Source organism: Loxodonta africana, chromosome 19 (assembly GCF_030014295.1).
Source record: "Loxodonta africana isolate mLoxAfr1 chromosome 19, mLoxAfr1.hap2, whole genome shotgun sequence".
NCBI classification, from domain to species: Eukaryota; Metazoa; Chordata; class Mammalia; order Proboscidea; family Elephantidae; genus Loxodonta; species Loxodonta africana.
The window spans coordinates 75131820-75145615 of NC_087360.1; the positions used below are offsets into that span (position 1 = coordinate 75131820).

Below are 13796 nucleotides of genomic sequence, written 5' to 3' on the forward strand. Positions count from 1 at the left end.
TGAGATCCAGTTTTGACGGATGACACAAGGGCCTGAAGATTTGACCCGCAGAAGAGCTCGAGTGCTGGGAAGGCACCATTGCCTGTCCCCTGCCTAGATGAAGAACCTAGTGCTAACTTTTGTAATAAAAAAATAAAAAAAATAGTGTTGTTCAAATGGAAATTGAATCTTAAGAATTATTTTTTTCATATTATTGTATTTCATTGTGGTGTATTGGAAAGTGATCTGGACTTTGAGTGAGAAGATGTGATTTGGACCATGGCCCTTAATAACTATAACCTCAGGCAAGTCATTTAATCTTCTTCGAGCCTCCGTTTTCCTCGTCTTTAAAATAAGGACGGTATATTCATCTCATAAGTAAGCTAGTGTGTATGTAGTTACTGCAAACTTGTTTTGCAAATGTAAGAAAACTCTTATAACTTCATTATCGGAATCAATCCCATATTCCAGCATTATGCTATTGTACTTAACTGTACAGGGACAAATTCTCAGATATTAAATTTCAAATACAGACTTTGACCCATGGAATTAGCCACTTGACAGTGTATTTGAAAAATAATCATATTCACTGTCTTAGTTTTTTACTGTTCTGTAATAGAAATGGAAGCCCTAGTGGCATAGTGGTTGAGTGCTATGGCTGCTAACCAAAAGATAGCATTTCAGGTCCAACAGGCACTCCTTGGAAACTCTGTGGGGCAGTTCTACTCTGCCCTGTATGGTCACTACGAGTTGGAATCAACAGCAATGGGTTTTATAGTAGAAAGACCACAAGTGAGTGGCCATAACAAACAAATTTATTTTCTCACAGTTTAGAAATCCAAATTCAGGGCACTGGCTCTAAGAGAAGGCTTTCTCTGTGGGCTCTGGAGGAAGGCCATTGTCTGTTTATCATCTGCCTTTTGGCTCCTTGGTGATCTTCACATGATGTGGCATCTGTCTTCCCTCATCTGCTTGCTTCTCCGTGCCTAATCTGCTTATTTTATATTTTGAAGGTGATTGATTTAAAACACTCTCTACACTGATATGGTCTCATTAACATAAAAAGAAAACCCTGTCCCCAAATGGGATTACATCCACAGGTATACCCACTGCCTTGAGTTGATTCTGACTTATAGTAACCCTATAGGACAGGGTGGAACTGCCCCATAGGGTTTCCAAGGCTGTAAATCCTTGGAGAGGCAGAGTGCCACATCCTTCTCCCACGGAGCGGCTGGTAAGTTAACAACCACTAACCTTTTGGTTAGCAGCCGAGTGCTTTAAACACTGAGCCACCAGGACTCCGTCCACAAGTATAGGGGTTAGGAGTTACAACACATTTTGGGAGGACAGTTGAATCCGTAACATTCATATACATGCATACGCCCTCCACCCTAAACAAAATATAATTTCATTTTATAATTTCTGTCTTTTATCACTTTGGGGGAAAAAAAGCAGCATTAAAACAATCAATGGAAATATATTTAATTTTACCCAGGAAAAATATAGTCAAATCCTTTTTCCCACTAGCGATATAAACCTTAATATCCAAGATTAATGAAACAAGTCTTTCAGAATGTTAACTTGCAGAAAATTTTGTTTTTACTCAACATGATATATTTGAGAAATAGGAACAAGGAGTCTCTCTATGAATTCAAAGTAGTTTTTTGTAGAAAGGTCAGAATCCAGTTATTTGGTTCTGCACTGTGCATCCCAACCCCTCCAGGCCAAGGAGCACAGGGCCTGAGCAGTCATACGCATCACAGGTAGTTCTGGAGGGTTATTTCCGTTGTGGAAACAAAACTTTTCTCGCTCTGGCAGAAACACCACACCATTCAGCAGCTCACTGAAAACAGGGAAGGGGTGGGAACCACATGTAGCACAAGAGGTCTGTTTTCTTTCTCTGTCTCCTAGGCTGGCCCACAGGACAGCCTTATTGTTCTTTCCCCCACACCTAGTGTCCATGTTTCTGTCCATCCATAATTACAAATAATCACATCATCACAGGCTCTTACTAAGTGTCCCTTTCTGTGCAGTTATTCACTGTCACTGTAGAGATAGAAAGGTATCATTCTCCAAAGTGTCTTTCCCTGCTCCTAACCATTTATTTGAGATTTGAAGACTGTTGTGGGTTGGAGCCCTGGTGGTTCAGTGGTTAAGAGCTTGGCTGCTAACCAAAAGGCTGGCAGTTCAAATCCACCAGCTACTCCTTGGAAAACCTATGGGGCAGTTCTGCTCTGCCCTATAGCGTTGCTGTGAGTCAGAATCATCTTAACAGCAACAGCTTTGGTTCTTTGGTTTTAATCTTCCATTAAGAAGCCCTGGTGGTGTGGCAGATAAGCATCTGGCTGCTAACTGAAAGGTCAGCAGTTCAAACCTACCAGACACTCCAAGGGAGAAAGATGCGGCGTTCTACTTCCATCAAGATCACAGCCTTGGAAACCCTCTGGAGCAGTTCTAATCTGTTTTATAGGGTCACTATGAGTCGGAATCAACCTCACAGCAACAGGTAGTAATCTTCCATTAAAAAGAAGAGAGCCCCAGAGCTTTTGGCTAAAGAGATCTGACCAACAGCCATAACGTGCTTCTCCGCACCGTTTACGACTATAGAGGAAAAGTTTAAAAATCGCCGCAGTGAATCAGTGAGCCCCAGCAATCTCAAGGCCAACGGAGCAGAAGGGAAAAATTCAACCAGTGGGCTATCCATGCTAAGTGAAGAAGTAAGGTCTTTCTTCCCTTTGGCACTGTTTTTAGGTATGAAAAGGACGTAGGTGATTTCTGGGAGACGGAGTCCTGTTACGTAACCATTAGGCTCCCCCAATTCCTTCCCCAGTATGGGAACAGGAAGTAAGAGCAGAGCAGAACGAAATACTGCTCAGCTGAAGATCCCAGCAGAGAATTTAACCAGCTCCCAATTGGACAGAATTCATTTGTTCCAGAGCCCTGAGCACCTTCTGCTTTTCCGCAAACCACCAGTAATAGGTAAAGCGGTTAGTTCACGATGAGCGAAGACGAAACAGCCAAACACACGCTCCGAGAGCGGAACACTGTTCGATGCCTGTTTAGACTATTTCACGGGAGCAGAACGGGAACAAACAGGCTTTAGATATGTCATAGGTCTCCAGTGACCAAGTCCAGAGGTTTCTTCTCATTCTTAACCTGCAGGACCTTCCTAGCATTCTAGTTACCCCGCCCCTCTTTGAGACTTTATACCCAGGATTTTGTACCATAGCACTCTAAACACCTTCCTTTTTCCTTTTAGATTACTTCTCAGCCCCAAATATTCCTTTCCCCTGAGGTCTAGCTCTAGACCTGAATATCACGTTAACACCTCACTCTCCACGTGCCCAAAGCTGCCTCAGCTCTTCCTCCAAACCTGTTTCTCCTCCTCTTCTCCCCCCTTTCCATAACCCACCATGGTTCTCACCGTCACACAAGGTAGGAACCGTGGAGTCGTTTTTCAGTCATTCCTTATTCTCAGCCTGCAGTCTGTCCTTTGGCTTGGCCTTCATTACTTTTCGTTTCACTGCTGCTGTCTTAACTCATATACTCAGCACCTTTTTCAGCCGGTTACCAGCCGCCTGACTTCTCTCTTTATATATAGTCATAATCCTGCATAATCCATCCCTTCGTCTAGAGCAGTGCGACAGTTATCATTCTGAGAAGTATGCCTGATCGTGTGGTCCCTCCATCAGAATCCAATAATGGCTGGTGAAGAGGAGGGAAAAGTGGTTAATACACGCTCCTTCTAGAAGATGTGACTAAGCAAAATGAAGGAAATAAAATTATTTATAATCTAAACACCCAGGTTAAAAAATGGCAGCAGTTCAGCTTATATGTATTTTTAAACTGGGAAAAGATTATACTTACATTTTGTTAGCTTCTCCTTTCTCTTTCACACACCTAGAGCACACGTCAGTGCCAGTAAGTATTATTCTACGATAGGATTTTACTAGCAGCATAATAATTCCATTGTATGAATCACCTTTAAATTTGGGCCCTTCTGTCTGGCCCGTTTCTTCTTGTAGGACAATCCTCACTGTACCCTGTGGTTCAGTGAGAGTCAGAGGCTGCTGCCTGTAGGCCAGATGCAGCTCATTGCCTGTTTTTGTTTGGCCCACAAACAAAGAATGGCTTTTACAGTTTTAAATAACTGAAAAAAATCAAAAGAATAATAATATTTTGTGACATGTGAAAATTGTGTGAAATTCAATTCATTGTCCATGTCCAACATACTTGAAGCAGTAATCCAGTTACCCAGACCAGGAGGGAGTGGGTACATTCCTGTAGGCTAGGGGAATGGGGAACTTCGGGCACGTCTGTCGTGGTTCCAGCTTGCTACCCAGTCTCTCAGTGTATAGTTCGCTGCCCTTGCCAGTTAGCCTCAGTCTTACTTTGCTACCTGAGTGAAGCTTACACCAGAATAAGCCAGTCACAGTAGTCAGCGTTATGCTTGTGCAGGCTGCTGTCAACTACAGCGAGATCCATGACAGAGAGGAGAGGGGGTCACAGGGGAGCGAGTGGTGGCACCCAGGGCAGCTTCTCCCTCTCTCAAGAAACGGATTGCAGCACTGAAAAACACATTCCAAATAAAAAGAACATATTTTGTTCTTAGTGTTCCTGACAGCTTTAAGTATGGAACAAAAGCATTTTGTACCTTTTTACAGTAAGCATTAGGAAAGATAATACCCCAGCACTATTAGAAGCATAAATCTGGGAGAGCCGTTGTACTGTGAGACCATCCATCAACATGATTAGACAAGTGAGTGTAAAAAGAGAAGAAACTCTATGTCAGATCCTGATAGATGGAAACGAGAAACTAATCCCTTGAGTGAAGATGTCAATATGAAACATATTGGAATGTACTGTGGACATTTAACATTTATATAAGGAAAATAAAAATCAAACGTGAAACGCTGAATGATTACCTAGAGAATAACAGTTCATATACTTTTCTAAGAAACATTTTAACCAACAAAACATGTGTGCGCTTCAGCTCTTTCTGTTGTCTTGAACAAACGCTTGTAAAGAACTTTTTATAACTCCTATTTATTTATTAAAAGAATCATCTTAAAGATAAAGAGGGAAGTACTAGACTTGTTAGATTTATCCTTTATTGTAAGACAATTATTAGAGTGATAAAATCAAGATTCAATATATATTTGTCATTTTATAAGATGTAAATTAGAGATTGTAATTTTTTTTATAATAAGCATTTCAGTATGGAAAAATATCTAGCATAAAGAAATAGCATGGTAACTAAGGGTTCTTAGTCTTTTTATACTAAGAAAATAATTCACAAAAATACTTTTTACTTATAAAACATAGACCATTTTTAACCTTCTGTCTTAGCTGTTTCCAAAACGTTGGAAAGTATGAAGGAATTATAAAGGGTCAAATGTATGCATGTGTAAAATCTCTGTTCTTTAAAGTTTCCATTTTTCCTGCTTTAATAACAATTTAAAATACATCATGGTCAAGTTTTTGTTATTCTTTAACCCTCATTCTTCAATTAGCCTTAAGGCAAGCTTGTAACTGAGGACAGAAAAGGCCAGAGTTTACCTACGAGTGACATATCTATCTGCTTTGCCATCAGTTTTGTGAAGGATTGCGTGGAGTGACCATCAAACTTGAACCGAATGCTCTGAGACAGGGTTTACTGCTGGCCTCCTTTCTCTTGAAGATGGTTACCCTTTGTCATCCTTCAGTCCTTAGCTCTTACCTTGAAAAATAGAAAGGGTGTCTGATTGTGTTTAGATATTGTCACATCATTTTCATCTTTTAATTTAGTAATTACTCAGAAACATACACAGAATAATTACTCTGGCCTGTATTGCGTAACTTATTTATATTTTAAATTATAAAATAGTTTATATATTTTAAAATATATATTTTATATTTTATAAAATGTTTTAAATAAAATATATTTTTAAATATATGCAACACTTAAAAAAACTTTTTAAAATAAATGATAACAATTACAAAGCAGAAAATGTTATTAAAGGTTAATTTTGAAAAAAAATTCCATTTTAATTTAAATATATTGAACTTGGAAACCCTGGTGGTGTAGTGGCTAAGTGCTACAGCTGTTAACCAAGAGGTCGGCAGTTGGAATCCACCAGGCATTCTTTGGAAACTCTACGGGGCAGTTCTACTCTGTCCTATAGGGTCGCTATGAGTCAGAATCGACTCGACGGCAGTGGGTTGGTTGGTTGGTGTATTGAACTTTGAAGTAAATATCTGTATCTATATCATCTATAGCTATATACTTGGAACACAGTGGAAATAACTTTGGAAATCATCTAAAACAAACCTCTTTTTTACTAATGAGGAAACTGAGGTTCAGAAAGGCAAAGCAATATATGCCTAATTTAAACATCCAGATATTAAGCTTACTGGTTTGAACACATTTCGAACTACATGGCTTTGAAACTATAGTAACCATTCGTTTCATTTTTGCTGTAATATTAGTTAAATTTGGTTTGTCTCTAGTTGTCCCACAAAGTCATCCTATATTGTCAGGAGTTAGAGCATGCCGCAAATTAGCAGAACTATAACTGTCAAACAAAAAGCTTAGTAAATGTTATTCACAAACTTAATTTATCTTCATAGAATTAAAAATTTGCTTACGCATGTTAAAAAGGAAGATATAATGGTTACCTCTTATTTTTACTTACCATTTTTATGTATAACCATCTGTGTTGATATTCCTTCAGAATCTGAAGAGTTTTATTATGCTTTATGTATACATCCTTTTTGACTGATCAATAGAATGAAAATATAAATTGCATTAACAATTTTGCAAGTAAATGATTTGGAGATTCAATGATGAAAAAATTTTTTTTCGTTGGAACATTGTAATGACCCACTTCAGATATGTGTTTAAAACCATCCCTTTATCTCCCCTACATTGCTATTTTAAATGTGGATTATAGCTATTGCTCTAGCCACAGAAATGAGAGATTCTCATAGAAATCTGATATTTTATATAAACTAAAACACCACAAGTCCAAATTCTTGTAGTATCCCCAGTGACCCCTTACCCCGTTCTCACCATATGCCTGACCCCACTACAGGAACTAGCCCAGAGAAATTGATACAAAAATTAAAATAAGGTGACTTTTAATATAAATATGACATTTTGTGTTACGTTTACATGTCCTGATTTAGAATGAAGTGTAAAGCATATACATATTCCTTATTTTCAGCATATAATACTTTTCTTTCTTTTTCAGCTTTTTGATTAAATGAAGCCAAGTGGGATATGCATAAAGTGAATGTTTACCATGAAGATAAACCATTCCTGACATTGTACTATTTTGAATTCCTGACTTTGTTTCTTTGTTGATTGTGATAAACTGGTTTATTCTTGTGTGATTTTTTTAAATGTGGATTTTGCTAGTAAATTTAATTTATAGAAATGGATGGTAAAATTTAATAATCTACACAGGAAGCCTAGAAGTGTTTTTCGCATATATTATATTCAGTGTATGCCACAGGATTGAGTAAATTACAATGTAATTATGAATTCATGCTTTAGAACTGCTCACTCATTAGGAAGGAAAACCACAGTGTTAGTAGTAAAGGAAACCTATGAAATGTATATTAAAGAATTCTTAGATTGCACAGGGATAAGGCGTATGCGTGAAAATATTTCATTACTGAAAATTGTACTTCTTGCAGTTTCAGTTATAAAGGATAATGTGTCCCATTAAAACAGTGTTCTGTTCTTATTAATCATAACTAGATAAAGTTGTGTGGGGCAGGGGGCTGGGGAACAGCACCTACAACTTGGACGCCTAACCCAAGAGTAGGAGGTTCTAGGAATGTCAATTCAAAGTAAATGTGCACTAAATCGGCATACCTCCGAGGCTCCCAGCAATGGGCACAGCACCCCAGAACTAGGACTTAGTTCCTCCCCGGCTGTAGAAGCCTCATCAAGGAGTCCAGACGTAACAGCAGACCTAACCTACCAGCGCCATTTTTCCTTGTGTTGTATGGAAGAAGCGTGCCCTCATGACCTCACTCCTTGAATCCGGGTAAAAGGTTAGTTATCTTATCCTAGAATGAGTGACTTTCTTGAAAAACAAATGTACAAATGAAACCATTATTGTGTTTTGTATTTTGTTTTTTAGTTTATAAAGCACTTTCACACGTTACGGTATTTCTTCCTCATAACGACACTGTAAACTATACAGGAAAGGCAAATTTTATCTGACTTGTAGAAGTACTAGGAGCTGAAAGCCGAAAATTATAAAGGCCAGAACTCATAACCAGATTTTCAAACGCTCAACCCTGAATTTATATTTTTCTGTGGTGCTGTACGGAAACCCTGGTGGCGTAGTGGTGAAGTGCTACAGCTGCTAGCCAAGAGGTCGGCAGTTTGAATCTGCCAGGCGCTCCTTGGAAACTCTATGGGGCAGTCCTATTCTGTTCTATAGGGTCGCTACGAGTCGGAATCGACTCGACGGCGCTGGGTTTGTTTTGGTAGTGCTCAACAAAGATGGGTATAGAAACCTAGTTCTTTAGTAAGTTTGGTGTGTTTTGAGGAGAAGGGGGTTGTCTCTCTCTCTCATCTAGTTTTCATTAAGTTCAGAATAGTAGACATGAAGAACTTTGTTCTTTGGGAGTTCCAGCTATACAGTCTAAAATAGGAATTAAGCATACATCCGCTGACTTTAAGTCTTTTGCACCTACAAAATTCAATAAAGAAAGGGAAAGGCCTACAGAGGCATATTTATCGAGTTATCACCCAGGTAATATGTATGCTAGCAGAATAAAAGCTATCTTCAAGACAGAATGCTATTTTTGTGATAATTATATAATTCAGAACTATGTTAACCTTAATCACATATTCCCAAATCTGTTATTAAAAATAACATTAATTCCACAGTTCTTGTTCAAAGATGAATAAATTTAGTATTGGAATGGCATTCAGGGAAACGCAGTAGGAGAGCATGCTCACTTGTTTGATGCCTATCTCTAGCTAGGCCTTGACATATAAATCTTAATCTATTGAGTATTTTTACATTGATATTGATAAAACACATCTAGTACCTCTGTAAAGCTTAATAATGTTTAATCGTTACCAAAGTCAAGTAGTTCTCAGATACTGTATTTCAGGTCAGAAGTAATTCTCTAGCTCATATTAGCATATTTTTACACAAATAACACGTACCTTCTACATTTTTTTGCCAACGGTGCCCCCCCACTGAGAGGTATTTTTGAAAGCACGTGTGATGATTAAGATTATGTGTCAACTTGTCTGGGCCATGATTCTCAGTATTCTGGCAGTTGTGTAATGTTGTGATCACTTCCCTGTTGAAATTTGATATGTGATCACCACCATGATGAAATCTGCTGTGAGTAGCCAGTCAGTTGACGGGGAGTTTCCTTGGGCGTGTGGCGTGCATCGAATATAAGCGGATGTTCTGGCAAGGCTTGTGGCTTTTGCTTGTTCTGGATCCTGCAGCTGGTGCCTGCTTGTCTGACCTCCAGTTCTTGGGACTTGAGCTAGCAGCTTACCACGGTCTTGCCTGCAGATCTTGGAATTAGTCGATCTTCACAGCCTGTGAGCAAGAGCCCTGCTCTTTGACCTGCCAGTCTTGGTTTTTGCCAGCCCCTGTGCCTGTGAATCAGGAGAAGCCTCCAGTCTGACCCACGGACTTGGGACATTCCAGCCTCTGCAACTGCGTGAGCCATTTCCTTGATACAGATCTCTCCTTGGAAACCCTATAGGACAGTTCTGCTTTGTCCTATAGGGTCGCTATGAGTCGGAATCAACTTGACGGCAGTGGGTATGTTTGTTTGTTTTTTAATGTATATATTTATACACTTTATGGGTCTTGCTTTTCTAGAGAACCCAGCCTAAAACAGTATGCTATGCTGATTATTTTACATGTTACTATAAAAAAATTAGCATAGTTGCACTTACGAAAATACTTCGTGGTGGGAGTGCATGGTGGACAAAAAGCATAGAACACATGCATTATTTGTGTAAAAACATGGTAGTAAAAGTTTTCTAGCCTGTATTACATAATTTTATCTGAACCTTAGGGAAAAAAAAATCCAACTAATAAGTATTTTTTCAGAATTTCATAGTTTAAAAGCTGTGGCTTCACTATAGGCAGTTGTCGCATTAGGGAAGTGACTTTAGAGAGAAATAAACTCCCCCCAGATAAGTCATTATTGGAAAGAGCTGTAGGCAAAAAAGACAAAGATTAGGTCAGGTGTAGTTTGCTCCCAGAATGTCGCTTGTGTAGAATCACATATGTGATAACACAATATGTTTACCTTTGCTAAACAATTAGATCTGCACAGTCTGTATCTGGTGTGTTTTATCCTCCAGTGTCATTTTTCAACCAGATTTGTGTTGACATATAAACATTTATTATATGTTTAAAAAAAAAAATCTCTAGTTAGAATAAAAAGAATTATATTTCTACTCAATTGTAGAGAAAAATATTAATACAAAATTCCATCTGAAGTAGTTTCATTTTCTACTAATCTCTGATGGATAACTTGTTGCATTTTGTCCAGCATACTGTTCCTTCCATTAGATATTCAGGAGTAAGCCCAATAATGTTGTGTTCTTACTGTAATTTTCTTTTACACATGAAGTCACATCCCTTGTCAATTACCATTCAGTAGGCATGGTGTTTGGGAAGATTAGATCATGTAACCACAGAGCATGACAAGTATTCCCTTCCTTGCTATGAGGAGAACCTCCCAAAGGTACATAAAGGGAGTGATTATGATAAGTAAGGCACAACATACTATTTTCAGAAAAGGGACATTAAATATTGTATTTTAAGAAGGACTGGTGATAGGGGTAAACAAATTAGCTAGAGCATTGAGGGACACAATACTTGAATGGAGTCTTGGAGACTTAGTGTTCTTCCGAACCCACAGAGCTCTTTAAGTTTAAATGTTAAAAGAAGGTGTTTTTCATAGTCCAGCAAGAAGCTATACTGCATCAGACCAATATATCTAATAGTATTTTTTCTAGTAGTAGCTAGTTATGCTCAAAGGTTACAAGTATGTACCCATTAACCCCTAATTTCCCTTATATAATTCATGAGCAGTCTGTCATTTATGAATTTTTCCAAACACCTTTTTTATGATCTTACATGCATAAAATATATACAAATGTTTATAACATAGAACTTAGGAGCTTGAATATTTATATTGGTATTAAAATTTTAATAAAGCATCTGACATTCAAACTATAACAGGGAAATCATGTCACATTCACTCAAATGTTCATGTGTCTGCTTCCATTAAAAAGTTTGCATGGATGTCTTAGTTAGAATTCTCTAGAGAAACAGAACTAGTAATAAATACATATATATATTTTTAGGAGCCATGATGGCACAGTGGAAACCCTGATAGCATAGTGGTTGAAAGCTATGACTACCATCCAGAAGGTCAGCAGTTCATATCCACCAGGTGCTCCTTGGAAACCCTATGGGGCAGTTCTACTCTGTCCTATAGGGTCGCTATGAGTCGAGATCGACTCAACAGCAATGGGTTTGGTTTGGTTGGGTGGCACAGTAGTTAAGCACTTCGCTGCTAACAGAAAGGTCAGAGATCGGCAAAGGAGGAAGATGTGGCAGTCTGCTTCTGTAAAGATTTACAGCCTTGGAAACCCTATAGGGCAGTTCTGCCTGATCATATATGGTCACTATGAATTGGATTCGACTCAGAAACAATGGATTATATATATTTTTATATATGTATTTTCTATATATATGTATATAGAAAAAAAATATATGTGTGTATATTTAAACACACCTTTTTTTATACAGAGAGAGTCAACTCGAGGGCACTGGGTTTTTTCACTGGGTTATACAGAGAGAGATTGATTTTGAGGAACTGGCTCACGTGATTGTGGGGGATGGCAAGTCCAAAATCTGTAGGTCAGGCAACAGGCTGAAGATTTCTACAGCCTTGTGTCCCAGAATTGGTGGGTCAGGAGATGGGAGCGGGGGGGGGGGAATTATAGTCTGTTCACAGCCTGGAGGCTGAATTGTTCCTCAGGAAACCTCCCCTTTTGTTCTTAAGGCCTTATGTCTGATTGCATTAGCCCCCTCACCTCCCCCCCCACCTCACATTATGGAGTGTAATCTTCTTTACTTTAGATCAACTGATTTGAAAGCTAATCATATGTAAATATGTCCTAACAACATCTAGACAAGTGACCAAAAACTGGGCACCATAGCCTAGTCAGTTTTAACCATCACAATAGATGCTACTGGAAATGCAGCATAGAGAGCACTTAAGGGCCTGTCCCTCTACAGAAACACTGGAAAAACTGCCAAAAACTGTCAGAATCAACTTGCTGAAATTCTGGAAAATAGCCAAAGGTTTATAGCAACCAAATGGATGTTTAATCAAGAGAAAGATGACTGAAACATTAGGAGAGCTTTATAGCGTGTTAACTTACTCTTCCATCCCCAACCCTGAGTTGGTGGCAATCGAAGACAGCAGGCTGGGTTCCTGGTTTAAGGAGAGGACTTTGTTCTTAAGGAGTTGGGATTGTCTGTTTGACCACTTTGGGGGCTCCCTTAAGGACTAATGAAGGGGTTTACTTCTGTTCTGCCTAACTGGGAGTCTCTCAGGGTGTAGAAGCAGCTACATGGAGGGTGTTCCTCAGAAAACTTCAAAGGCAAATGAACAAGCTGCAACCACCTGGGGAAAAAGATTACAGTTGGGACAAACTATTAATAGATATGAAGAAAACTTCAGGGGAAAAGCTGGAGAATGAGATGCTTCAGTAAATAAGGGATTTGAAAAGCTCCCATATATATCAGGGGATGTGGAAGACCACACATACACCCCGTGGCAGGATGCATGCTCAGAAAAGATCTGAGAAGACCACGAGCTTCCACCTCTTGCTGATCTCTAGGCTCGGTGCAGGCAGGAAGTGGAGGCTAAAGCAGAGTAGTAAACAGCCATAGTAAGTGGAAGGAGTGCCCCAACATAGTACCGATCTGCAAAGACCTGGAGAGTATTGTTTTTCTTTCCTTTTTTTTTTTTTTTTTTCATTTGTCTCCAGGCATTTGGTGCAAATGGTTTAATTCTCAACTAATAGCCAAAAGTTTGACAGTTCAAATCTACCCAGAGGTACCTCAGAAGACAGGCCTGGAAGTCTGCTTCCAAAGGTCACAGTCTTGATAATCCTATGGAGCAGTTCTACTCTGTACACATGGGGTCACCATGAGTCAGAATTGACTTGACAGCAGCTAACTAACTTTCGCCACCAGGGCCCCTCAGACCACAGTAGCTGACCAAAAAGCTAATGTCTCAGAGACTCTGCGTATCACACGTGACTAAGGATAGTCTTAACAAACAGTTTAGAAGTCAACAAACAAACAGCTTCAACCTACAGCAATCATCAACGACAAACACTATGGAATGGGGAGAATCTTATTTCAAGAATTACCACATAATACTCAAAATGTCAGATTTTCAAAAGTAATACGAAGCAGGAAAAGAAACAATGTTATGGCCCATTCACAGGAAAGAAAAAAACTCGCAGAAATGGTCCCTAAGAAAGCATAGACAGTGGACTTTCTAGACAAAGACTTTATATCAAATATTGTTAATATGCTTAAACAGCTAAAGGAAGCCATAGATGAACTAAAGGAGCCAGAAAAATGACATTTCACCAAATCTGGAATATCAAAAAAGAGGTAGCAATTATAAAAAAGAACCAAATGGAAATCTGGGACCTGAAAAACAAATGAAAATGAAATGAAAAGTTAACTAGTGGGGGTCAAAGCAAATTTGAGCAGGCAGAGAAGGAATCAGCAACTTTG

At 38.9% G+C, this 13796-nt stretch overlaps 1 protein-coding gene across 3 annotated transcripts in view; it reads left to right on the forward strand.

The window, feature by feature from the left end:
• Positions 1 to 10312, forward strand: part of TUSC3 (tumor suppressor candidate 3) — a 151272-nt gene extending 140960 nt beyond the window's left edge. The window contains exons 10-11 of one of the 3 annotated variants that reach the window (XM_010592494.2): positions 222 to 284; positions 7212 to 10312. In XM_010592494.2, coding sequence (XP_010590796.1) covers positions 222 to 240 — 19 coding nt within the window. In that variant the 3' untranslated portion in view covers positions 241 to 284; positions 7212 to 10312. Of the gene's footprint in view, positions 1 to 10; positions 122 to 221; positions 285 to 7211 lie in introns of those variants that run through there. The other 2 variants (XM_010592497.3, XM_010592496.2) reach the window with 2 other exon arrangements.
• Positions 10313 to 13796: the final 3484 nt, after the last annotated feature.